The sequence below is a fragment of the Molossus molossus genome, unplaced genomic scaffold, assembly GCF_014108415.1.
Source record: "Molossus molossus isolate mMolMol1 unplaced genomic scaffold, mMolMol1.p scaffold_m16_p_10, whole genome shotgun sequence".
Taxonomy (NCBI): Eukaryota; Metazoa; Chordata; class Mammalia; order Chiroptera; family Molossidae; genus Molossus; species Molossus molossus.
The window spans coordinates 13,688,171-13,713,265 of record NW_023425345.1 but is presented as its reverse complement, the minus strand read 5'-3'; the positions used below and the strand labels follow the sequence as shown (position 1 = coordinate 13,713,265).

Here is a 25,095-nt window from a genome sequence, read left to right as displayed (position 1 = left end):
TTATGTGTTGGGACCCAGGCTTTCCAAATCCCTGATTAGTCTGATTTTTTTCCAGAAATCTCCCCTGAATCTTGGGTCAAGGCAGTGAATTTCCAGTTGACAGGCTAAGTTCATTAAAAAAAATATTCCACAATGAGGCCAGAATAGGGCATTTAAAGTGGAGGAGGACTATCCCAGTAGGGCCCTGCTCATGTATCGAACCCTTCGCCCCAATTACCTTTGCCACAGCCTCTTTCTGAAGGCTGAGTCTGGGGTGGCTGAAAGCAAGAACACCCACGAGGCCAGGCGGGTAGACTCAGGTGAGGTTTTCCGTCCCTCATCCCCACAGGTGGGAGACATGCATTCCAGTACATTCCATCTGCTCAGTGAAGGATGGAGGCACCCTGCCACTCCGCCCGTAAACTCTCGTCCCAGGATAAACCTAGCAGACAGCTTGGATGAGAAACTGACATTTCTCTCCCTGGCCCCGGGAAGAGTTGAGTCATGAACGTGTGCAGAGGACAAGGACCTGACTAACCCGACCCGAAGAACTGGGATCCCTCTAGAGAATGCTCCTCCAGAACGGAAGGAGAAGGGCCGGGCCTCTGACGAGGGCTCAGCAGCAACAGCTCCGGATGTGGCCCTTCCTCTACCAGGTCTTCCCTTTGGCCACGGTGCTCACTGCTCAGAGGGGTTTGCTAAGGATCTACAAGTACATAGTCATTTGGCAAAGGATCTCCTTCATGAAAAGAACTTTTTTTCTACCTTGATACTCCCGTTGTTACTTTTTTTTATACATGGAAACCATCGAAGCGTCCTTTGCTAGATGATTGAGTGAAGAAGATGTGGTACGTCTACGATGGGATGCCACTCAGCCAGGAGGAAAGATGACACACTGCCATTTGCAGCATGGATGGAGCGGGAGAATATCATGCTCCACGAATAAGTCAGAGAGGAGAAGTTAAGAACCATATGATTTCCCTCATATGTGGGATATAAAACTGAGAGCAACAAATGAACACGCAAGAAAATCGAACAAAAGCTCACAGATGCAGACAACAGTATGGTGGTTACCAGAGGGAAGAGGGTTAGTAAAGGGTAAAGGGGGTCAAATATATGGTGATAGAAAAAGATTTGACTTTGTGTGATAAACACAATGCAATAGACAAATGACATATCATAGAATCGTACACTTGAAACCAATATAATTTTATTAACCAGAGTCACCCTGATAAATTTAATTTTAAAACAATAGAAAAGAACTTTTGTAATAACATATGGTGATAATCTTGGGAGCGTCTAAGGAGAAAGTTTTGTCCCTTTGAATTCCTAACACTGATAGTTAATTTTTTCCACATACAGAAAGGTTTGTGTGTGTGTGCGTGTGCATGTGCGTGTGCATGTGTGTGTGCGCATGTTTTCTAATCTCGAAGGTAAGGAGCCATCCTCAGGAGCTGATGAAGTATGAACAAATGTACTTCAAAGACTGAACACTGAATTCTAAACTGAAACATCTTCATTTAGGGAAAATCAGAGAGACGCCTCAGGGTGGAAAGGTATCAGATCTAACTATTAACATGTAACAACATTTTGTCAGGAGCTTTCCCCTCATTTCTGTTCAACTACAGACTCTCAGCGAGCATTAATCTTCTAATCAAAAGGGAATAAATCTATTTATAATTGACATAAATGATAGTCCTATTTTTAGTTCTCTTCAGCGCTCCATGTTTCTCTGTGGGAGATTTTCCCTGAAACAAAAGCCTACTTTTTGAAGCAACTGTGTTCCAGGGACAGCCTTGATCATTTCCATGGCCCGAGAGATGTATTTAATTAACCTCTTATCCCTACTCGTGGATAGTGGAACGGGAAAGCACTGACCAACAATACAGCTGCATCTACTTTTGCCTTGTAATTTCAGACCCCCAGAAGAATGGCCGTCCCCCGATCCCTGCAGAAAGAGGCATGGATGCTGTCTCGGCTAACCCACTTGCAACTTCAGCATGGGCCCTGCCCTAGTGCCCTTCAATTCGAACAACACCTCAAATCATCTCTAGAAACCTGTAGCCAGCCTCGATTCCCTGAGAATTTTGTGATGACTCCATAGGTATTATCTCACCTGATACACAGAAAAACACCCTTCTGGGAGGCAGGGCAGGGCTGATGGTACCCATCTGCCAAGCCAGAGAATTGCCCACAGGCACGGAACTTGTAACCCACAAAGCCAGGTCTCCTTAGGGTGTTCAGGTCTCCTCACCTCATATTCAGAGCTCTTTCAGATTCCTAACATTACCTGTTTGGTAACAAAATAAATATTATTCAAATATACCCAATCAAGCTCACAGTTAGCTTTCTGTTTAACTTGGAAACATCTCTGTTTTGAAGAATCCTTGCCCTGGAAGGAAAGGTACCAATAATGCCCGTGTTCCCTGCATCGATCCCACCTGAGCGGGGGATACAGAGGCTTGGGTGGGAGGGGAATTTCATGACTCCAGGCAGGATTTGGATGTGAAATTGAACTTGAGTTGGAAAGATTGGCCAGGCAGCTTGACAAAAGGAGGAATTCTTTCACAGACTTTCCATCAGCTCAAAGTCCAAAGATCTTGTTCACTCAGTATTTCTGGTCTCTGTCAGGTGACAGAGCACATCTATACCCCTACTGAGTCTAGCACCCAGGAGAACAGAGGGTGCATGAAAGTGACAAATTTCACCTGACTCTTCAGCATCAATGGATAACCTCACAAGGCTGGATATAGGGGGAAAGAATGAAAATTTTTGGTATATTTTTTTGGAAATTCAGTAAGCATGTTTTGAGACCTTCCATGTGGGAGGAATAGAAAGAAAGAATGCCTTTTTTATACATTATTATTTTAATGTTATCAGTTAACTCAGATGATAATTCCTCTGTATGGGTGAGGGTGCATTCTTAACCAGACTGGAGATCACCTCAGGGCAGGCTTTCAAGTTACATGGTGAAAACATGGTAGGTGATCATTAATATTTGTTGTCTGCACTGGCTTTCTTATGCTAGCTTTCTCTTGATTTTTTAGAACTACCCTGGGTACACGGTAGTCCATAAAATGTCACTGAATGGAAGTGCATTTTCGAAGAGTGACTTTCTTCTTGTTAGCCCATGTTTTACAACTGGTTCATTGTGATCAAAATCCATTAAGTTGCATCCAGTTCTGGAGCCACTGAGTTTAAATGCCATAGCCTTGCAAGGTGTTGACAGCCCTTCTGCTGGGCAAACAGGGGTGAGAGCGCTTTTCCGGGTATCCGGTGCCTTTAGAAATGGTCCTTTCTAATGCAGGGTGCCGAGCTCTCTGTGTTTCATTTTTTTCCAGGGTATTGGAGCTCTCTACCTGGCTCAGTTCACTGTTTCAGCGGGGCCCCAGGAATGCATTGACTGTAATTCTGACACTACTTGAGCATACTGAAGGGTTTGCTGATGTTCCTCATGAGACACGCGATAGTGAATTAATTGGAAGGTCCCAGCCAGCTTCCAAGAAAAAGAATCATGTTCTGTTTACCTGAATTTCCGCAGTAGTTTCCTTTAGACATGGCATTTCTCACTCTCTACTTGAAATGCCTAAAAGTCCACGGGGGCCTTCCGACTCAGCTACGTCTGCATTTCAAATGAGTTATTGCCTTCTTAGGGATACACACAACTAATCTAGTCCTGGACAGCCAAAGAAGAATGGATAACAATTCATCCCATGCAGACACTGACCATGCTGTGTGCAAGGAATATGTGGGATCTTACAGACATTAATAAAGCAGTCCTCATCTTCGAGGAGTTTATAGTCCACCAGATGGTATAAAACATGAACACTCACCTAAAAAGCACAATATAAAATAGACGATAAGTGCTGTAAGAATAATATAATTGCTATTCAGAGGAAAGTTGACATTTAGTAGGAGATTTTACAGAGGAGGTGACATTTGAGAGAAGAACAGAAGGGAAGCCCAGGGAAATAAAACATGTGGTCGTAAGTCATCTGGGCTGGATGTGGGAATACACAGGGGGCATCTGTAAACTCAAATGCCTCTCAGAACCCAGCAAATCACATAAAGAAGTCAAGTGGGCAGGAGTAAGCTCATTGAGTGGTGGGGATTTGGGTGAAGCATGTGCCAGTCTAGAGGGGAGAATACTTTAGTAAGTATTGATAGACAATTTAAAGTTCTATCAAAACACTATATTTGCCGAACAAAATACTTCCGAAGATTAGACATGACTTACAGACGGACAGTTGGCGAGTTTTGCTTAAAAAAAACACACGAGGAAATACAACTGGAGAGCTAGAGAGAAGCCTCAGATAAAATGCCTGAACGTCAGCTTGGGGAGTTTGGATTCCGTCTACTTAGCCACGGATGGTCACTGTTTAGAAATGGGATAAAGTGATTAGAATTGTGCTTTAGAAAGATTAATTTCATGGGTGGGATGGCTGGTGTCAAGCAGTGTTAGAGCAACCACGGAGGAGGCTGTTGCAATAGTTCTGGTGAGCAATGAAGGGACCTAAATGGGAATGGGGATGGGGATGGGGATGGGGAGGGATGGGGATGGGGATGGGGATGGGGAAGGGGATGGGGAAGGGGATGGGGATGGGGAAGGGGATGGGGAAGGGGATGGGGATGGGGATGGGGATGGGGATGGAGGGGGAAATATGTCATCTTCGAGTGAACTGGGTACGGCTGTTCCGGATCTTGGTGCAAAACAAACTACAGTAATGCAACTTGCTGGGTCTGAAAAGTGGAGTTTGATGGTCTCCACTGTCCTAAACACCCCGAGTTATTGTGTAACTTGTCCATTGCGTTGGCTGGGAACCTGACCTTTCTTGCTTCACGAGGTCGCTGGCCAAAAACTCCACTTGCTCTTGAAGAAATAAGCCTTTGATCATCTCTAAATTATTGAATGTTTGGTTTTTCAGATTTGGGTTCTTTGTTCCCTAAGAGGACTTGATTGTCTTTGAAATTCTATCTGAGCTGTATACTTGTTATGTTTGAAGAGAGCTATGAAATGCCTTAATGATAAATTCTGTGTCTTCTTCATATGAAACAGCAGTGGCTAGTCTAGTGCCTGGGTGATAGCAATACAAGAGTTTTGAACTGAATAAAAGAGAAAAGTGCATGGTTACTATCCAGAGAGCTCTTGCATATCTGGGGCAGGGGTAGCATAGGTCAATCTACGCTTAGGTCAGGTGGGTATATTGATGAATAAAACAAGCCTGTAAGGCACTATGATGAGCTGAGGAGCACATATCCTGCCTAAAAGGCTCCAACCAAAACCTGCCACTCAAGAATCCTGGCCAGCAATGCTAGATCACCTAGGTCAGCCAGTTTTTTAAGAGAAGCTGTTACTGTTTCATTTAAAATCTCTTCATTTAAAAAAAATCCTCACTCAAGGACATGCTTAGGGGGGAGAAGAAGAAGAAGGAGAAGGAGGAGGAGGAGGAGAAGAAGAAGAAGAAGAAGAAGAAGAAGAAGAAGAAGAAGAAGAAGAAGAAGAAGAAGAAGAAGAAGAGAGAGAGAGAGAGAGAGAGAGAGAGAGAGAGAGAGAGAGAGAGAGAGAGGAACATCAATGCGAGAGAGAAACAACTATCGGTTGCCTTCTATTAACACCTCAACTGGGGATCAAACCCACAACCCAGGCATGTGCCCTGACCAGGAATCGAACTGGCAAACTTTTGGTGCACAGGATGATGCTCAAACAACTGAGCCACTCTGGCTGGGCGAAAATCTCTTGATTTTTACAATTGCAAAATTAAAAAAATATATATATATTGAGTTGACCAAACAAGACATGTCTGTGGGCTAAATTCGGGGGGGGGGGGGGAGATCTGGCATTATTTTGTGACATCTGCTCTGGCATATTAACTCCATGAGGGTAGGGGTTATCTTTTACACATTCCTTTCATCATGTTTTGCTACCCAGAGGCACTCAGTGAGTGGTGTGGACTGGAATAATATAGGGGTGAAATATTCCTATCCGACTCAAGCTTGGGCTTTATGATTGACATTTAATGGGTCCTCACATGCTATCACAAAACCTCCCTTGTACTGCTTAGCACAGAGCAGGTACCCAGCCGATGATGCTATAATTAAGTTGGTTGGTGCTATGAATTTACTTTCATACATTTTACTAAAGCACTGAGCAAAGGTAATAAAAGTAGAATGATAATAAAGAAACATAGAATAAGCTACCTTTCCAGTCAAATTTTAAAAAGAATTTTAGAGATTTCTATGAAACAACATTAAATGTTACCTCTGAAAAAGGTCTTACCTTGTCAACATTCTTTCAGATGGGTAGGGTACTAAGGAGTATGGGATAGTTTTGTATTAAAATGCTATGGATTAAGTCTTAACAAATTAAATATATAATTGTGAGGTAAGCCCAATATCACCTCATCCTAGAGTTGAACACCATCAAGAGGCGGCAGGTGCTTAAGTTTAAGAAGAATGTCTGCGAAAAAAAGTAAAAACTATATCTGTGATTTATTTCTTTTCCCCTGAAAAATGATAAAAAGAGACCACAATGATCCCGCTTCAGAAGTGGAATGTCTTGCTCTGTCTTAATATCAGTGTTCACATGGAAACAGGCTTTGTGACCTAAGGGACTAATTTCCAAATTTATCAGGTTATTTAGTGGTAAAGCCCTGAGTAAATTCAAGATTCCCTAATTCCCAAGTTCCAAGTCCTCCCTTTTTCTAATGTCATTTCAGGAATAGACCTCACAAACTGGACTTCTGTCCCTCTTAGCTGTCCGATGTTGGGATAATGTCTTTCTGAAGCCGTGTCCTTCAGATGACGTGACCGTCACGAATGGGCTCAGGCTGAGTTCAGAACAGGTCTAGGGCAGGCTTCCACTTGGGCGTCAGCCAGCTCTTTGAGAAACAGTTTCAAAGTTTACCCTTCACCTTCCGATAGGTGACAGAAACCCACTTTTCTGAGCTTAAAACCATTTCTTTTACATCCCGATAGCAACCCTGATGCAGCTGATCAGCTCAGGGCCATAAGAAATAATATTAGAACCTGGCTGAGCATGACAAAGGAAGCGACTTGGTGGGAGTAAAACACACATTTGTCCACTCAATGCAACTAGGAAAAAAAAAAAAATTAAAGACTCTGGCTTGGCTATTCTTAAAAAAAAAAGTAACTATTGAAAAAGAAACTGGCAAGATCTTAAGGACTGGATCGCAGTTTCTGGCCCCAGTGATGGGTTTGGAAATTGCAGCCACAGCAATTAGGAGTTCCAATTTTCAGTTCACAGAAGGTCAGGCTGTGGGGTTATCCTTGGAGCAGTGGCTCCACCAACTTGAGAGAATTGGGACTTGATACAGTTGAATCAGCATCTATATTGCTAACGACCACAAGCACGTTTGGCCCCAACATTTTTCAAATCGTCAGTGAAAGTTCAGCCTCGACTATTTTGCCTTTTCTTAATGGGTGGACTCACCAATCAACAGGTACCTGTTATTTCCTATGACTCCCTAGACCAGATATCCTCAACCCCTAACTTGCATGCTAGTCTTCTGGGTAGCTGGTTAAAATGAAGTTTTTGTATTAATTAGTCCAGGGTTGGACCTTTATTCTACACTTCTTACAAGCTCTCAGGTTGCTTTAACTAGCAAGGCTCTAGATCTGTCTTTAGTTTTACCATGTTACGTTGCTGTGTGTCCCTGAGAACATTTGTTAATCAAACTAAATTTCCCCTTATAAACAAGAGGTTATTTCTTACCCCAAAACACTTTCCATGGCCTTCAGTGAAATCCAGCTTTTTTCTAAGAGATAGATGCTGTTCTTTATTATTATTGCTGCTTTTGATTGAGTAGGGCATCAAAATAATGTATATTGATTGAAACCAATCACTTGCTGAATGACTTTAAGATGCCAAGTGTTCACTGTGTCCCTCAGGAGCATCCAGAAGTCCTTCTGTGTCTTTAGCTTACACATCATGGCGTTTGTGTGCAATGTTACTGGACTCTTGTCTGGCTTCTCTGGCATGGATTTCCATAATTGCATGCAAAGCACCGGTAATCTACAGAAATGCCAGCCAGATTTGTGGCACTAATACCTTTTACAAGTCTTATGATTCCTATGACTCAGGGCCCACAGACTGTCTTTCTGAAGGTAAGCCTGAAATTATGCCTATTGTATGAGTATGTCATGGATCGCCTCAGAATCCACCCCCAAATATCTGTTCCACAGTGGGAGACAAGAATCAGCTAAAAAAGAAGGAATCTATGGAGAGCCAAAATCATCCCTACATCAAGCTGAGAGAGAAGTTGTAAGATGAATGCAATTAGCTGGCAGTCGCGTCTATGCTGAAAACATACTCATCCCTGTAATAGGGAACATTTGCTGGGCTTGACAGACTCACAGCATAAGAGTTGGATCCATAGGAAGGAACATGCTGAAAATGGTTTCAATATGATCCTGTATTTTCACTCAATACCCATTGATTGAGGGTGTCCAGCCAAAAACAATGAGAAAATGAGCCAACAATAGTCTTACCCTTTGACCATATTATATACAGTTGCAGCTGAAATGTGTTATATGTTTCAGGAATAACAAAGCATCCATATGGAACAAATATTTGGCAGTATGGCAGCTGATGAAACCAGGAAAAATTAGACAAATTATCAATCGCTTGCTCCCAAATTACCCCCAAAAAAGAAATTAGATCCATTTTCAGTAGCTTTGCTTTCAAATTTCTTCTTTCTATGAGTCACCACCACCTCCTGCCAAACTAAATATGTCTATGAACGGCTGGAAACTTTAATGGAAAGAAACATAAAACTCAAAATACGTAGGAAAATTTAAGCTTCTTCATGGAAGACCTTCATGGAAGACTAGCAAGTCAGGAATGTGTGGAGACAGAATTAATGCATCGACAGTACCTTTTGTTTTGGGTAGCATCTGACTTCACATGCAATAGAAAATGCATAAACCTGTCAACCAGCTGACATGATTTCAAATTCAAATGATCTTTCAAAATTAATTAGCTCATTACTTTTTTTTTTTTTTAAGCTTCCACTCCATCAAATTACTAAGATCTATGACTATCCATAGTCCTATAGTCAGGGCGATCAGATTTGGACTTCACGATGTTACTCAATGGGCAGTAGAAATTGGAAACAAGTTCATATGAATGGTTAAGGGCTTGAGCTGTCAAAGACTGTTCCGATGGGTTACACCAGAAGACTGTTATAGCAGTTCCCTGTGTATTTATGGACTATGATGGCTAGTGCTACCTTCACATGAGTTTTAAGGTTAAGTTCAAAGTGTTCTACCGTGCGAAGAGTTCTAGACCGAGAATGAAGTGACTGAATTGCAGTCCTGGCTTTCCCAGCAGCATGCTTTGTGACCTCATGCACATCGTGTTTTTTCTGGACGTGGCTTTCCCTCATCTGGGAAGTGAGAGCAGTGGACCAGATTGCTCTATATGGTTCTTTCTAACTCTCCAAGTCTTCAATTATGCTCTGGCAACTAGAAACTGAGCAATACTTGTAGTGTTCTCTGAGGGCTGGTGCTCCAGCTGTTATACACGCCTTGAGCTTGTTCACCAGGGATGTACCATTTGTTGAGCACCTTCCCTTGACCACCCCTGCTCCTTTCAATATGAGTACCTCAGATGAAATAAGACGGAGGAATGGCATGGAGGTTCTTTTTTCATAACCATTGTCATAGGTGGAACCTACGTGTGAAGTCTTCTGTGGCAGCCCTTGAAAACTATCTGTTACTAGAATTAGCTAACTATATTGATCTAGGAGAAGTTTCATTGGAGCAACCATGAAGGGATTTCAGGAGATGACACCTCAAGTCTAATAGACTTTTTAAATTGATACCTTCACTCAAAGGCACAATGGTGGCAATAGCAAATGGAAAGGCACGGGGTCTACTCTGGAGACGGGTAGAAGAAAATAGCTTTTGGAATGACTTTTCCAACATCAAGTGAAGGAGTTTTATTAAATGCCCACTGCTGGATGCTGTGGAGGACAGAGAAAAACTTTTACAACTTAGTTTCTTTTCCTGAAAGAGCTCAGCATAGAAAGGATGAAAATTCCCACCGGCAGCAACAGGCATTTGTGCGGTTCTGAAGTGTCTTAGCTACCTCAGACGCTGTGTCTCCAGGAACTGTTGGATGCGTTGCCTCTGAGATAGAGCCACATGGTCACTAGTCCACATGGTGATAAAACTCACAATTTTGATTTCATCAAAGCCATGCTTATACAAAAAAATCCAATTTCCCTATAATCAGGCTGTGATAAGGAAGTATCTTTGAGAGTGCAAAGATACTTTTCTGATTAGTGAGTACATTCCTTCTGCTGAACACTGGTTTTTGAGGTTAAGCAGAAATCACCAAGAGCTGAGTTGGGAGAATAGAAATCTTTTGCCTATGAGTATGATTCCTCAGTGGCTGCCTACCCACCTCAGGGAGACAAACCCTTTAAGCAGGCTCACGCAGTGTGGTCCAGTCATAGGCCCCATCTTTTTTCTGCTTCCTTCAAGGAAGAAATACATTCTGAAGCTCCATTAATTAACTCTTGGGTGGTCTAAATGCAAAGTGATAACTGAATAGGAGAGACCAACGTGTTTTTCTTTGTCATTAATAAGGTTGAGAAGATACACTGCCAAATTAACTTTTCTAGATTGCAACTATTGTAGAACCATTGAACCAATGGGTCAATGTCATGAATAGTTGACATCAAACTACTGAATTAATTTGTGGATGGTGATTAGAGGAACAAGGCAAAGTATTCGATTAGATCCATTAATAGTACACATAGGGTTGGCCCTGCCAGTGCCCAGAGCCATTCAATAGGTGAGCCTGAGTGTAATAGTTTCACTCCGATTTTACTAATGAGGAGTGTAAGGCCCGAGGATATTAAATGACTTCTCCAAGGCCGTAACACTGCTAAGCAGGGGAGCTGGGTGAGGCCCACACATGCAGCTTCTGATTTCTAAATGAATACTTCATTGATCTTCTCTTTCTGCTTTCCGCTGGGGCTGTTTATGGGCCATAAAACAACTGTGGTGCTATTCAGACAGGAAAGGCACAAGAAGGGAGGAGAAGAATGGTGGCCACTATCTCTGAACCAGGCGTTTTCACTGGTGAAAAACTGAGGGTTTATTATACGACCGGGAAGAGAATGGCCACAGACATTGAGGTCACAAAGGTAACCAGCTTTCTTCTCGTTCGTTCCAGATGGCCACAAACTTCTGAGCACACAGCTTTGCTCTGTACCATGTCTGTCTCCTTCTCCTGCTGTCACTAACATAAATGACTTTATAGCACGAAGGCGAAAGGGAGGGCCTGCAAACACCTTGTATTTAGCCCGTAGGAAGAGCCTTCCATTTTCAGAGAACAGCTTGCAAAACCACAGTCACCCCTCCCATTGCTTACTCTGGGCCATGGCCCACAGACTCCTGATTAACCAGTGACCGGTCCTTTGTGTGTTCCGTTCACTCATGGCTTCCCATATCTCCAGTCACTTCTCTTCTAGAGACGTCTCTAGTCCAGTAGTTCTCAATGAGGGGTGCTTGCTCCCTCCCTCCCCAACCCAGGGACGTTTGGCAATGTCTGGAGGCATTTTTGATTGTCTAGACTGGGAAGAGGGGACTCTCCCGGCGTCTAGAGGGCAGAAGCCAAGTTTGGTGCTAAACATCCCAAAAGGCACAGGACAACCCCCCTCCCCCAGCAAAAACCATCTGTCCTCAAATGTCAATAGTGTTGAGGTTGAGAAACTGTTGCCAGTGGCACTGCGGGGGGGAGGGGGAGGGGAGTGAGGGAGTTGGAAAACGAAGTAGATTTTTAAAACACGCCACTTGGTCTTCCGAAGGGGCTGAAGCCGGGGGCAGGGAGAAAGGAGACACAAGGGGGCTGAAATCTAGTGTCCCCAAATCTTTTTAATCTACAGTTCTAACTCTTGGTGCCCCTTTCCCCAGTTTCAAAGATAGTCAGGCTCTGGCTGCCTGTGGGTTGGCTCAGGGCAGACTTTCTTAACCGCTTCCCTCTGATGAAAGACCCATTTGATCAGGGTAAATGGCACAGGGGTGGCACCATCTTCCCAGCAACAGTCACACAACGGACTCTGACTGACACATTTTCAAAATTTCAAAAGACCCTTCTGACAGCCTCTCTATGCTCTTAAAGACCACAGATGGAGGAAGAAAGCCCAAAGAGATTCAGAGAGGATTTGCTTGGAGGACTGGAAAAAAAAAAAAAAATCAGGTGTAAATTTCTTTTGGCTTGGGGGCTGTCGGAGAAATCTCCAGAAAAAAAAAAAAAAAAAAAAAAAAGCTGATCCAACAACTCGTCAGACTGTTTCAGATTTTCCAGGAGCACAGCTTTGCTAAGTCATTCCAAAGCAGTCTACCCAAGTTGACATTGGAGAGAGTGACCAAAGAGTCAGAATAGTATAATATACAATAATAGTCTAAGTGATGACCTTAAGTGGACTTGGAATGCCCGCAGCACAGCTGAGGTTTTGGGCACTGTATAGGTAGCAGGCACAGAATCACTTCAGTTTGCACGAAGTTCTACAGCCCAGGAACCAAAGCGTTAAGTCTCAGGTGAGTTTATTGAAATGAGAGTGCCACCAAGACCTATATTCATTTGGATGAGCTTGATTGGAGGCCTCCCCTGGTCATTTTACCTTACCAGGTGACATTCTGATGTAGGCATGGTTCATTGCTACTAAAGGCAGAACACTGCATTGGAATCAGAATCAGCAATACCTCTTTCTGCCTTGGCCACTAGTTAGCAGTGTGACCTTGGATACGTCACTTCTCTCTGAGTTTGTTCTTGGTGTTTGACTAGGTTACTTTTCAAAGGCTTTCAAGCTTATAGCAGTTTTCCATTTTGCTTCTTTTGAGCAATGAGGTAGTTTTAGGAGGGAGATATTACGGAGATGTATACTTAATCAATAATCAGGTTCTTGAGGGTCTTCACCGTGCACTTTGGGCGGGGTGGGGGTACATATAAAGCCTTATCCCTGCAGAATGCCTGAACATTTAACCTAAAAAGTTTTCATTTAAAAGACCATGTGGTCTCTGCTGGTTGCACAATTTCTTTGTGTCCATGCTGCTGCTGATCAATTATTGCAAAGCCATCAATTACCGCAGGACAAACGCAGAGGGCCATGTGCAAAAGTTCTGGCCAATTGCATAAAGCAACATGCCAGATGCAAAGTGAGTGAAGGGTTTTTCTTGGTATTCAAGGTTCAGTGAAAAAGTAAGAGGGGCAGCTATGCCAAGAATGAAAAGCCAGAGCTTGCCAAGTGCTTCTTTAAGTGGCTTTAGCCAATGTGAGACTAAACAATGCATTAAATAGGCATACAGCTTGCTGTAGTTAAGGAACTGCATGTCAAATAACAGCTCTTTGCGATGTTTTAAACATGATCTCGCATATAGATAAAGACAAACAAAATGCTGTGTTGTCATCTCCTTCCTCCAACAGCTAATAAGGCCTGAGGATTTGAACTTTCCAGGCAACGCAAAGTAATGTTTGGTGATGTCAGAGCCCGCGGATGTTTCTCTGAGAGGTGTAGGGTGGAACTTGGCCAGGGCAGCAGCTCAGTGCAGAATGAGTTTTTGCCACCATGGTTGTTAGAGACATCTGGCTGCATAAAAGAGCAGGGGCTTTGCAGCCCGTTGTTGAGAACAATGAGAAAACTCCTTGGGAGAGCTTGTGCCTGTTTTCAGTGTGTCTGATCCTTGGGTGTGGGTGTGAAATCAGAAAGAAGGTTGCTAGAGGGATGAGGCGGGTCGTTCCCTGAGACCCTGAGGCTCGCTGGCATGGTGCACGTGTCTGGACAAGGTATAGGAAGGCCCAGAGAATTTGAAGAACGCCAACAGTCTCTTTTGGATCCAAAATGTCTAACCTACCAGCCATTGAAGGTATGAGACATTCCAGTACCAGTGGTCCTCAAACAATGGGCTGAGTGGTACTCACGCAGGTGGAAGCCGTGCATCCAAAGCCCTGGCTGCTCCCATTACTCATTTTGTGGTCAGGATGGGGAAGTGTCCTTCTGCCTGGTACACCATGAAGAAGATAGTGCCTGTGACCACATCTCCCTTACCCCCTCCCCAATAGCACCCAGAGAAAGGCCCTTGATCCAAATAAACAGCCCTCCTTCGGTAGGTCTTTGAGAAGAACCAACAGAACTAATAGTTGTAAAGAATAAAGAGTTGAGGTTTGCTGGCACAGGAAGAGGAAAACTTGAAGTTGGCCTGAGGAGGGGCTCCCCCAGATCGTATTGCGTATCCTGGTACCCACAGGTGGACTGTAGAATTCTGTCTGAGTGGGGTCCCAGAATCTGGTCTGTGAAGGCTCTTGTACAATAGCAGCCTCTCATCAAAAAGACTTTTCTCGTGTACCTTGAGGAAATTCCATTATTCTTTCCTAAATTTTCCTAGAAGGTGAAATTACATGGATATTTCTCTCATACCTCCTTTCAAAGAAGGGATCAAAGTCAACGAGTCACCCGGGGTTCTTGGTCCGTATTTCTCAGAAGAGGACTGCGGTTTTGGAAGCAGCTCCCTTTGCTACACTTCAGGCCTCTAAACAATGTGACTGGCCAGATGAACATGCTTTCTGGAGACAAGAGACCTTGACTTTGGTTCTGGACCCATCCAGTGAGTAAGTCACAGACTATCAGTGTCTCACATTTCTCATTTGTGCAATGAAGCAATAATTTTTGCCTTCTAAGACTGGGGTATAGACAAAGTAAGAGAGCTGATACTACTGGGTTTTGACAAAATAAATACACCAGTCAAACATAAGACATTCTTCTTGTTAGTGACCCTACTCTCTAACTGTTACTTCTAATAACAGCTTTCATAAGCTGCCCCTAAAAAGAGAAAATGAGTGTATAATAAATTGGCTCTTCAGATACCTCAACCTTTGCAGCAGACTCTGCAACTAATCCCAGAACAGAATAAATAAGTATAATAGCTAACATGTGTATGGTGCTTACCGTGTGCCAGGAAAAATTCTAAGTTAATATGTTCTAATGTATTAACTCATTTAACCCTTAGACCAGTTCTATGAGGCAGGTTCCATTTTACAGATGTGGAAATTGAAGCACAGGGGGTTAAGTAATTTGTTCAAGGGAACCCCCAAATAAGTTGCAGAAGTGGCATTCAAACCCTGGATTCTTGACAATAGAGACCATGCTGTTGGTCTTGATCCCTTTACTCTTTTGCTTCTTATAATTTTATATTAGGGAGGAGATGGTCTTAAAAGCATCGAAATGTCAGAAAAATAGAAATTATTTTCTAATTTTGTATAGAAACCGTGACATTCTTAGTGGTCCCTTGGTCCTGTTAAACATATTTAAAGAGTAGTAGCAAGTACTTAGGGTCAATATAAACCATTGTTTTTCTTTAAGAATATCTGTGGCTTATTAGCTTAGTGGTAAACATGAGGAGGTCAGGGCATTAAGGTCAACCCCCACATGAGCCAATTAGTTTGAAAGAGAAAAGCTTTTCCATAGCCGGTGACCATGCCCCTAACTTTGACCAGCTGTAATACAATTGCATGGCTGGTGGGCTAAGAGGTACCAAGCCAAAGAATACCAATGGCACAGCTTAAATCCCACCCCACTCCAAGCAATGCTAATGATAGTGAATGACTATATCTTTGAATGCCCCAAATTGTGCAGTCTTAATTGAAAAGGCAAAATCAATAGACTGGGGAAAGGCGTTTGGTCATGGTTTAGAAGGCTACAGATTCTTATTTGCCTCCTCTAATTTAATACAGGCCAGCTAGAACCTGACCTCACTTGTCCCCGTCATGTCCAAGAGAATGAGAAAATGTAGATGAGAACTGTCCATTGGTCCTTCCTAGCAAGGAAAAATGGAAATCTGTTTTCCATAAGGTGTGTGCTCCTTTGGCCAGGTGGCCTGTATGTCTTTTATCTTGATGGAGCTTCTAGTCCATCTCTGAAAGGTTAAAACCCACCTTAAAACAAAACATAACAAAGAAAGTGGCTTCTTTTTCTTTAAGTAGGTATACTCTGTCTTTGGGGACAAACAGAGTCTATGTAATGAGGACAAAAGAGATTAAAGATTCTTTGGTCACTACTTAAATCCAACATACTCCCTTCTTGAATAGCGCCAAATCTTGGTTAATTACAACCCAGACTATGAGTCTGTTACAGTTAGAAGAGGTCATTTACTTTAACAAAATCTCCTTGTTTTATAGACAAGGACATTTCAGCCCAGGAAGTTTAAATGTTTGCCAAAGTCATACAGCTAATGAATGACAGGTCTGGGAGCAGTTTTCTGAGCACAGTATTTCAAATGAAAGAAGCTTGAGTTAATAATAATAACCTAGATCTAAGAAGGTTGTTTCAATCAATAACAATGAAATTCATGGCAAAATTTTACTTAAACTCTACAAACAGTTATGTGTTAACACGCAAAGAATGCTATTTATTTATTCAGACCTGTTCTTAATAACTATGCATTGGAGGTAAGTTTTATAAAAGCTATAAATCTGGAGTAGCTGACAGGGTATCCAACTTTCTTTTCTAATTGATTTACTTCTCCCTTTTTCCAGACCGCCGAGGTAAAGCATATACAATTTATTTAAGGGATTGTTTATAGACTCTTAAAACTCAAAAGGACCCTAGAAACTCACTTTCTTTGGTTGCTTTTAATTGAAACCATCGAAGACGGTTGGTTGTCCATCAATTTTTTAAGTGTCTCCAAGGAGAGAAATTCCACAAGCCCTTGAGGCGCACGTTAAAATGGTTAATGGCTGTCAAAAAATTATATCTATAGTAAGCTCATGTCTCCTGTTTCTCTTGAAGCTCCTTTCCTCTTACAGTTTCACATAAAACGAAGTTATAACCAGCCCCCCTCTGTGAGAGCTCCATCAATCTGGTAAGATAATAGCTAGCTCTTTCCCGATTGCCACCTCCATTAAGCCACCATTTTTCTCATAGGACTAGAAGCACACGAGACTGGTTGATACGCTCTCTCACTGGGATGCATAGGGAAGAATGAGTAATTAGCTCTTCGCTGGGACTTTCATTTCAGAGAATGTCTGGGGAAGCTGCATTAATTATAGAGGAAGTGTTTCACTTATGCTGGGAAGACGTTCACAGAAAAGATCATCTAGACGGAAGCTTTCCACTGTGTTCTAGTGGAACGTGGGCTTGTAGAGAACTATGAGCTCATTCACAACACTGGGTCGATCTATACAAAATAAGCATGGCAGAAAAATTTTATTCAGTTGTGTTTCTAATAAGGTTAGAAAAATCAAACAAAAAGCTATCCTTGTTAAACATTCTGGCCCAACATAAAAAGATAGATATAGAGGGCAATTTTCTGTTAGATATTCGCATTTCAAACTAAGATTGAAATCTGCCTCCTCCTATTAAAAAAAAAAAATCTATACTTTCAAAATTGGATTTTAAGCAGCTTAAAATAAAAGGCCACAATAGAACTTTGAAAATAAGGGTAAAAGTGTAATAAGAGTCCATTGACAGGGTTGGAGGTAGAGATTTCTTTGCTCTAATAAGGATTTCAAAGCCTATAAATGCTTAGAGCTGACTTCTCCACACATAGTACATCTCAGGGGACGAAAAGGTAACTCAATACAATTTTCTGACAACAGTTAATGTCTATAAGAATAATTGGCTCAGACACAAAACCAGACCATCAGTGTAGCATGCAGCCCTAGGTTTGTTAGTATATACTGTATTCATTAAAAAAGAAAAGAAAAGAAATTTTTTTTTATCAAATAGCTGTGCATATATGAGGTGAGAAGAATTGTCCAAAGTGCTTGACAAACCTAATTTTTTATGGTGTTGAAGACTAAGATTCCATACAAGAAATTCTATTTCATTCAACTGGATTCAATTAAACTCAATCAAACATAAGCCTCTACTATAGCAGCCAGGCATTGAGCAAGGTACTGGGATTTAATGGTAAATAAATATAGCACTTGGCATCAAGGAGCCCATTGAGGGGTAAATCCTGGGTAGGTGATTTCAAAAATGGTACAAAATATTCAGGTAAAGCGTAAATGACTATAATCTAATCTCCCATGGTTATTTTTCTCTTATGAGACTTGATAATACGTATGTGCTTTATTTTTAACCTCCCAAATAGCAACTAGACTGTGAGGTCCTTGACATCAAAGTCAACCTCTCTCATTCATTTTGTCATCTTATCAGTGACTAGTAGAGTGTCTTCCACAGAGCAGATGCTCTAGCTGTGTTTTGAACTGAAGAATTTAAAGGGGCCAACTTCTCTTAGGCAAACAGGATCATCCAGTTGACTAGAAAGTTAACAAGAATACTTTTGTGCATAGGGGTCTACGTCAGGGAAAGGAGTTAAATTAAGTCATGGAAATGTTATAAGACAAAACTTATGAAACACAGACTCTCAATGACAATACTGATGATAATAATACACAATTTATAAAACCTCTTCCTCCTCAAAGTCATACTCTAAACATCAAGAGTTGCTATAGATAAATGTTTTCTAGTTTAAAGCAATGCTTAAATTTGCTCTTTGTAGTAACAGAACAAAAGAATTCTTTCAGTGTCTTGAAGTTGGTTTCCATCATAGTCGTCCAATACCCTTAAGTATAGTATGAACATATATATGTATCACGTGATTATTTGGGACCAAATCATTCTTTCCATTCTCACATTTCACCATCTAATGCAAACCTTGTAGTCATGAGAGGATCCAGTTTCCATGCACTGTGCATGGAAATCTTGGAGCATGTCCTGTTGGACAAGACAATTTAACCTGGCACACAACAGAAGACACTTGCGGGCTTGGCAATCACCTAGTGAGCTGGATCAAAGGAAATTGCACAGATGGATTATCAAGGCAAAAAAAAATTCTCTTGGGCATAATAAGTGAAGACTATGCATTCATTTTTTAATATGGATCAGCAATAGCACAGTCAAGAAGAATGATGACGACAACCCGTTGTGGAGTGATGTTGATGTGGCACATTAGCCTCCCATAAAACAAGTCTGCTGTTCGAAAAGAACCCACCTGATGAGCTCATTCATCTGCACTGCAACCAAGAACTGGACGGAATCACTTTATTGCCAGAAAAATAGATGAATTAGCTCAATTAAAGCGTTGGCTGGAAACAGAGTGGGAACTTGCCCATCACATAGTAGAAAGCACATCTCGTTCTGTCACTAGTCGTTTAAACGTTATTTGTTGCCAAGTATATGATGTGTACAAATCATCAGTCCTCCTTTTAGCCTCTTCCTTCCTATCCCCCCACCCATTCCAGACCCATATACATGGACCTCTATCCCAGCACCCCTCCCACCCGCATACCCACTCTCACCCACAGCCCCCTCCCCACGCCACCTTCCCTGGAAGATGAGATAGACTTGAAATGTGTGAGTCATCCCAGGAGCTATTCCAAACCTAGTGGGTAACTGAGGTAAGCTGTCTACACTCGAGCGATATGAATCTCTAAGAATGATTCATGCACACTGAGAACCTGAGCGTTGGTTTTTTGGAACTCTCCAAAATTGCAAAGAATTATACAGAAGGAGCATCTGGCTTTAAATTTCACTGCTCTGTAATGTACAATGAGAGGTGCTTCTGAGGAGGATGCTTTAAGTGAGGCGTTCCCTCTGGCAGCACTGACTTCTGTTTGTGTTTATTATTTGCAAGTGTTGACTTGGCCTCTACTTTATATTGACTGTAGACTTTTTAATCACCTGAGACCTCCTTGTGGGATATGTAATCTCACACTGGTCAGAAACCCTTTTCCAGATGGTGATGTCGTTGGAGGGCCTCGGAAAAAGGGCTAGTCAAAGGAAGGCAATAACTAAAACTCAAGGCCAATTTGCATAGAGGGCAAATGAACCTGGCACTTCTGTTTGCATTTAAGAGAGAGCCTGTGTATTTGCAAACGTGCCTTTGAGGGCAGTTGGCCTTCTCTCTCTGTTCCTGGTGATTTCACAGAGCATGGAGACATCTGGGATGTGCCCCTTAATTCTTTTTCCAAGTCCACCTCACTCTTTTACTCCAAATTCCCTGGAACTTCAAACAAGCCTACATGTTTCCACATGTTTATATGTGCACACAAGGGTTTGGAGAACAAAACCCTCAATCCCAGAGGGTCGTTCTGTCCCCTCCTTTTGAGGAAGAGAATGGAATAGTGAGGGAAGAGCATGCTAGTTGCTGGAATGCTCATCAGGAAACAGTTAAAAGACAAACTGCTAAGGAGGAAAATTTCATCCGAAATCTACAGAACCGGCCACAACCCCACTGAAACCCTAGGCTTCCTTGAAGGTGCGGAATCGGGCTGAGGATGGCCGCCAGCCACGGGCAGTCGTTCAGTTATTCACACACTCCCTGCGGTTGTAAATCCACACAGCCCCGAGAGGGAGGGCTACTTACTGAAATAAAAGCCCCTGTCTCCACACACGAACTGGAGCGCGTCCACCAGCTCAGCCCCGCACAGCGTCTCCGGTCCAGCCGTGGCGGAGCTGGAGAAGGACAGCAAGCACAGGGCCAGGTAGAAGAGATGCGAGGAGGACAGGACGTGCATCTTTACCTGCGAGGAAGCAGAGGGAAGGTCACGTTTCCGCCCCATCCGTGAAGGGGAGTGGGGGCGGGGCACGGTGCATTGACCCCCGCATTCCATCCCTGTGGTGAATCAGACCCGCCCTGCACAACAGGGCAGCAGCGTGCAGGGTGGCCTGGATGGAGCACCTCTTCTGTGCAGTCCCCTTCCTACCGTGCGCCTTGGAGAAGTTCTCCCTGAAATCCTTCTTACAAGTTCCTAAACATTTTGAATGATCAAAGGCTAAATGGTGCTCAGTCCAGATTTGGAGCCAAATATGTTTTATTTACTTAAATTCTCTAAAGACTGGCCATCCACAGATGGCACATGCACTCATTATTGACTGGAATATTAAATTAACCAGAACATCCTTCCCTAGCTACTGATTAGAGAGACTTCACTGTGGCTAAAAAAGGACTTGTGAACATACTATATAGATCATTATAGAATTTTTCTTTTTCTTTTTCACTTGAGATTGAGAGAGAGAGAGACAGAGAGATTTCTTACCTGGGGGATATCAGAAGTTAACACAACCACAGGTGGGAGTAAGACAACAGAAACAGGAGACATGTGAGGGTTTAGGAGTGAAATGGGCTCTTGCTAAGCAGTCCTACTCTTTCTGCATTCTAAAGTCCTTTGTGTCAAGTTCAATATCAAATCAACACGTGTAGAGAGTGCCTTCCGTGAACAGGGCACTGGGCTCAAAACTTACAAAAGATTTTTTTTTTTAAGTCATAGAAATTCTGACTTCATCTCTTGGAGGGACTTATGTAACACTGGATCCATTTTATAGCAAAATATACTGAGGGCCCCCTGGTTGGCTCGCCTTAGCCAGGGACAGCCAGCCAAGTGGCAGCCCGGCCAGAGGCAGACTTCCTGTGGCTCGCCTCTCTGTCCTCACTCCAAGCAGTAGAAGCAAGGCTAAGACGGTCCTTAAACTTATTCCTATAGCTGCTTGTGGCACAAAGAGGTGGTTTCTTCCAGGAAGGCTCCCAATGAGTAGCTTCCCCTTTCTTAGATGCGTCTACTTTCAGCAGCATTACAAGAGTCACCAGAAAAGGTTAAGTGAGGGACCCCTATTAGACTGGAAGCTATCATGATATAAAAAAAAAAAAAGAGCCTCTTTTGACCCTCCTCGCAATGGCAGGTCCATTGGACCCCATCACTTCTGGAGAGAGACTCAGTCACTGCCTTTCCACCACCCGCCCTGTTCTCCATGCTCTCTGACCTGCATGGTTCTACATCAGCAGCAAAGTGTGTCCCATCTTTATAGTTGAGATTTCCACGTTTGTGGCCAGAAGCTCAGCGATTTGGGGGAGCCTTAAACCCCTGACTCTTGTTAAACAGTTGACCATGAAAAGCACCTTCTACTTGCAAATCATCATAAGCAATGGACATAAAATAGAAGAGGAGGTAAAGGCGCAACTGAGCATTTCTCCCACCTTCCCAGTAGGGCTCTGTTGGAGTCCTGGACTCCCCCCCTCCCCCCCAGCCCAAACCACCGAGACTACTAGAAAACAACCATCATCTTATTTTTTTCCTCAGTGATAAAATAATTAGTGGAGCTTTTCCCCTTCAATATTTCCAGTGGAAACCTCAACAAAGCCAACCCAACTGGTCTTCACTGCCCTTTTCAAAAAAGCAACCTATAATTGCTCTTCCAGAACATACCCCACACTCTGTCAATGTGTCAGTTCTAGAATGGATCCTTCTGCTACCAATCTTATTTCTGCACCCCTCCCTTCTTTGTGGAGTTTATACTAATGCTCAAGGCCAAGCACCTGCGATTGTAGGTGCCTTCAAGTTCTTCAGTTCTCATGGAATCCAGGAGAAAACACACTCAACTTATAGCCTTAGTAGATTGATAAGATCATGAGATGCAAAACTATATCTTAATAGTTATTTCTGCTTTAACACATTTAAGCCCAGCAATACATATACATCTCTAGCATTTAAGAAGTTAAGATTTTTTTTACAGCTTTTTCTCTTTCTCCCTCTTTTGCTGAATTATATTGTCAGATAAATGGCAGCACTTATAGTTCTAGAACAAGATAGAACCTCCAGTGCATATTCCTTTAGTTCACCAAACAGTCCAGCACACCCACAGAGACTCAGAGAATTTATCACATTATGTTCCCAAAAAAGAAAACAATAATGAACTTGTTTAGAAGTTAAAACTTTGAAACAAGTGGCCCCATATGTTCATCATTTCCTTGGCCTTTTGTTTTGCCAAACACAAAAGAAATGAAGAGAGAGAAAAGAAAGATATGATAGAGAGAAAGAAAGAAAGAACCAGAAAGAAAAGAGAAAAAAGGAAAAAAAATCACAGCACTCTTCCTCAAAAATCCTCCACAAATCCAAAATTTTAAAAAAACCTCTCTTTTTATCTTAAATAAATGGAATAGCAATTGATTCCAGATGTCTGGGTTACAATGAAAATGCCCAGCAAAATCTGAGGGCAATAGGCATAAGCAAATACTCACTGTAGGTGTAACCATTTTTGTTTGTTCCAGATCTTTTACAGCAGGTCAGGGTGGGTATTATGAGGCTGATGTGAATAGAAAACTGAGGACTTAAAAACATGTGCAGCTTTGTGGGTGGGGTTTGTGAAAGCATCTAGTTACATTTGGACACCCAGGCAGGTATGCTATGAGTCTGGGTAAACTGCCTTTTGTCCATTCAAACAATGAGCAAATTACACAGCTGGGATTTGAGTCAATCTTTTCCCTTCCGTCAAGCCACCAATTGCCATTGTATGTGCCCCCTCCCGCCCCCCAGAAGCGATCCTAACTCCTATCCCTTCCCCTCTGCCCTCTGACTCAAACACTTGGAAAATATCTTGAGACCCAGAGTACAATCAATCAGCTTGTGAATGCTGCCTCTAGACAGGACACATTTACTCCCTGAATTACATCTGAAAGACCACTCACCTCCCTCCAACCCCTTCCTGATCAAAGGACAGGAAAAAGTAACAACAACGAATTGCTAGCTCTGCTTCTGAGAAGTTCAGCATGCACAGCATGGAAAGTTCATTTGCAGACAGTTTTCCAAACTTGTAATTAAGGCAGACATAACACTCCACTGCCCCTTTTAGGATCATCTGAGTCGGGAGACAAATCCCCCAGCTGTCTGACCACACAACATATACGTATATGGGCTTGATTTCTTTTAAAAGCAAGGTAGCCAGCCTATGTCTTGGCATCTCAAGGGCAGCAGAATCAGCTGCCTGATGAGGATGGAGCCTTAACTCCTAAGCCACTTACTCGGAGAAGTCCTGGCGGTGGAGTATTTGAAAGCAAATGAAGGCTGGACTAAGGGGCAGGGACATTTTATGAATTGAGACCTCAGGCAATTTCATCGGGGAACTAGTGACAGAGGCTTAAAAGTGCTTGCAAATTGGAAAAACACAAGTCTTGAAGGATATAATTTTGCTGAGAATGGAAATTTGAACTAGGGCCAGTGATTGGAAACGAGAAGTCGACGCACTGACAGTGGCAGCCAAATTGACCTAAAGAGACTTCGCAGCACCGAGTATGACATCAGTTTTACAACACGAACCCCCAGCCCAGACTTCGCCTGGGAAAGTCCTCTTTCAACCAGAAAACTTGGACAAGCAGTTGTTAGAAAGTTTCTGCTTCCCATAGACAGCATGCATTTGTTTAAATTACACAAATATGCAAGGTCAGCAAGAGTTGTCAAGTTCTTTTTTGGAAGAGTAAATTAAACTTCACTCTCACTTGGACTCTCTGGGCATACATGCAGAGAGTTCCGGGACCTTAGCTCCAAAGATCACATTTAAAAGCTTTAATATCATCTCAAACGTAACTCTTTGTATGTGGCATGCCTTGTAATAAAAGTCCTAACAAGTTACACACACACACACACACACACACACACACACACTCATACACTCACGAGAACAAGGTCTTAAAAATTAAACATCTGCACCTGCAAAAAAAAAAAAAAAAGATTCCCAAGTTCATATCCACGCTCTATAGCCCTTAACCATAGACAGGATTAAAAGGAAGCTTCTATAAAGACACCACTGAAGCCCTGCAGAAGTAGAGGATTTAGCATAAGTACCTTGCAATAGTTTTACTCACACATATTTCTGTGCAAAGGCATCCACCTCCGGGAGCTCTTTTTTCAGATCCCACAGAATTGCATATTCAGCAATTAATAAATAACTCCCAGTCCCAAAACAATGCAAATTCTAAAGTGAATAACGTTTCTAGGCAAAAGCAAACAGTACACAATTGAAAGAAAATTCCCCAATGGCTTCAAAGAGTAAGAAATATTTACCTTCAAGAAATCACAAAAGCAGCACTTAAATAACTGGGTTGGAAGACCGCTGACTTTTTCCATCGCTTCTGAAGTGCAAAGTCTGGAAATGAATCGGTTAGCAGGAATAATGAGGCAAAAAGGAATGCAGAGAGATGGGAGATGTTGAGAGCGATGTCACATTTCAATTTTGAGGACTTTATTCCATTGCGCAGGCTCTGTCTGCTCTGAATTTAGCGGTGACAGTGAGATTTAGCAAACAGAAGAGGGAT

The 25,095-nt window shown here is 42.5% G+C and overlaps 1 protein-coding gene across 5 annotated transcripts in view; it reads right to left on the bottom strand.

Moving 5' to 3' along the window:
* The window catches only part of IGF1 (insulin like growth factor 1), a 68,709-nt gene extending 43,614 nt beyond the window's left edge, over positions 1-25,095 (bottom strand). For 2 of the 5 annotated variants that reach the window (XM_036251977.1, XM_036251973.1), the window contains exons 1-2: positions 24,845-25,095; positions 20,377-20,533 (exon numbers count right to left, since the gene is read on the bottom strand). In XM_036251977.1, coding sequence (XP_036107870.1) covers positions 20,377-20,533; positions 24,845-24,907 — 220 coding nt within the window. In that variant the 5' untranslated portion in view covers positions 24,908-25,095. Of the gene's footprint in view, positions 1-20,376; positions 20,534-23,025; positions 23,191-24,844 lie in introns of those variants that run through there. The other 3 variants (XM_036251975.1, XM_036251976.1, XM_036251974.1) reach the window with 3 other exon arrangements.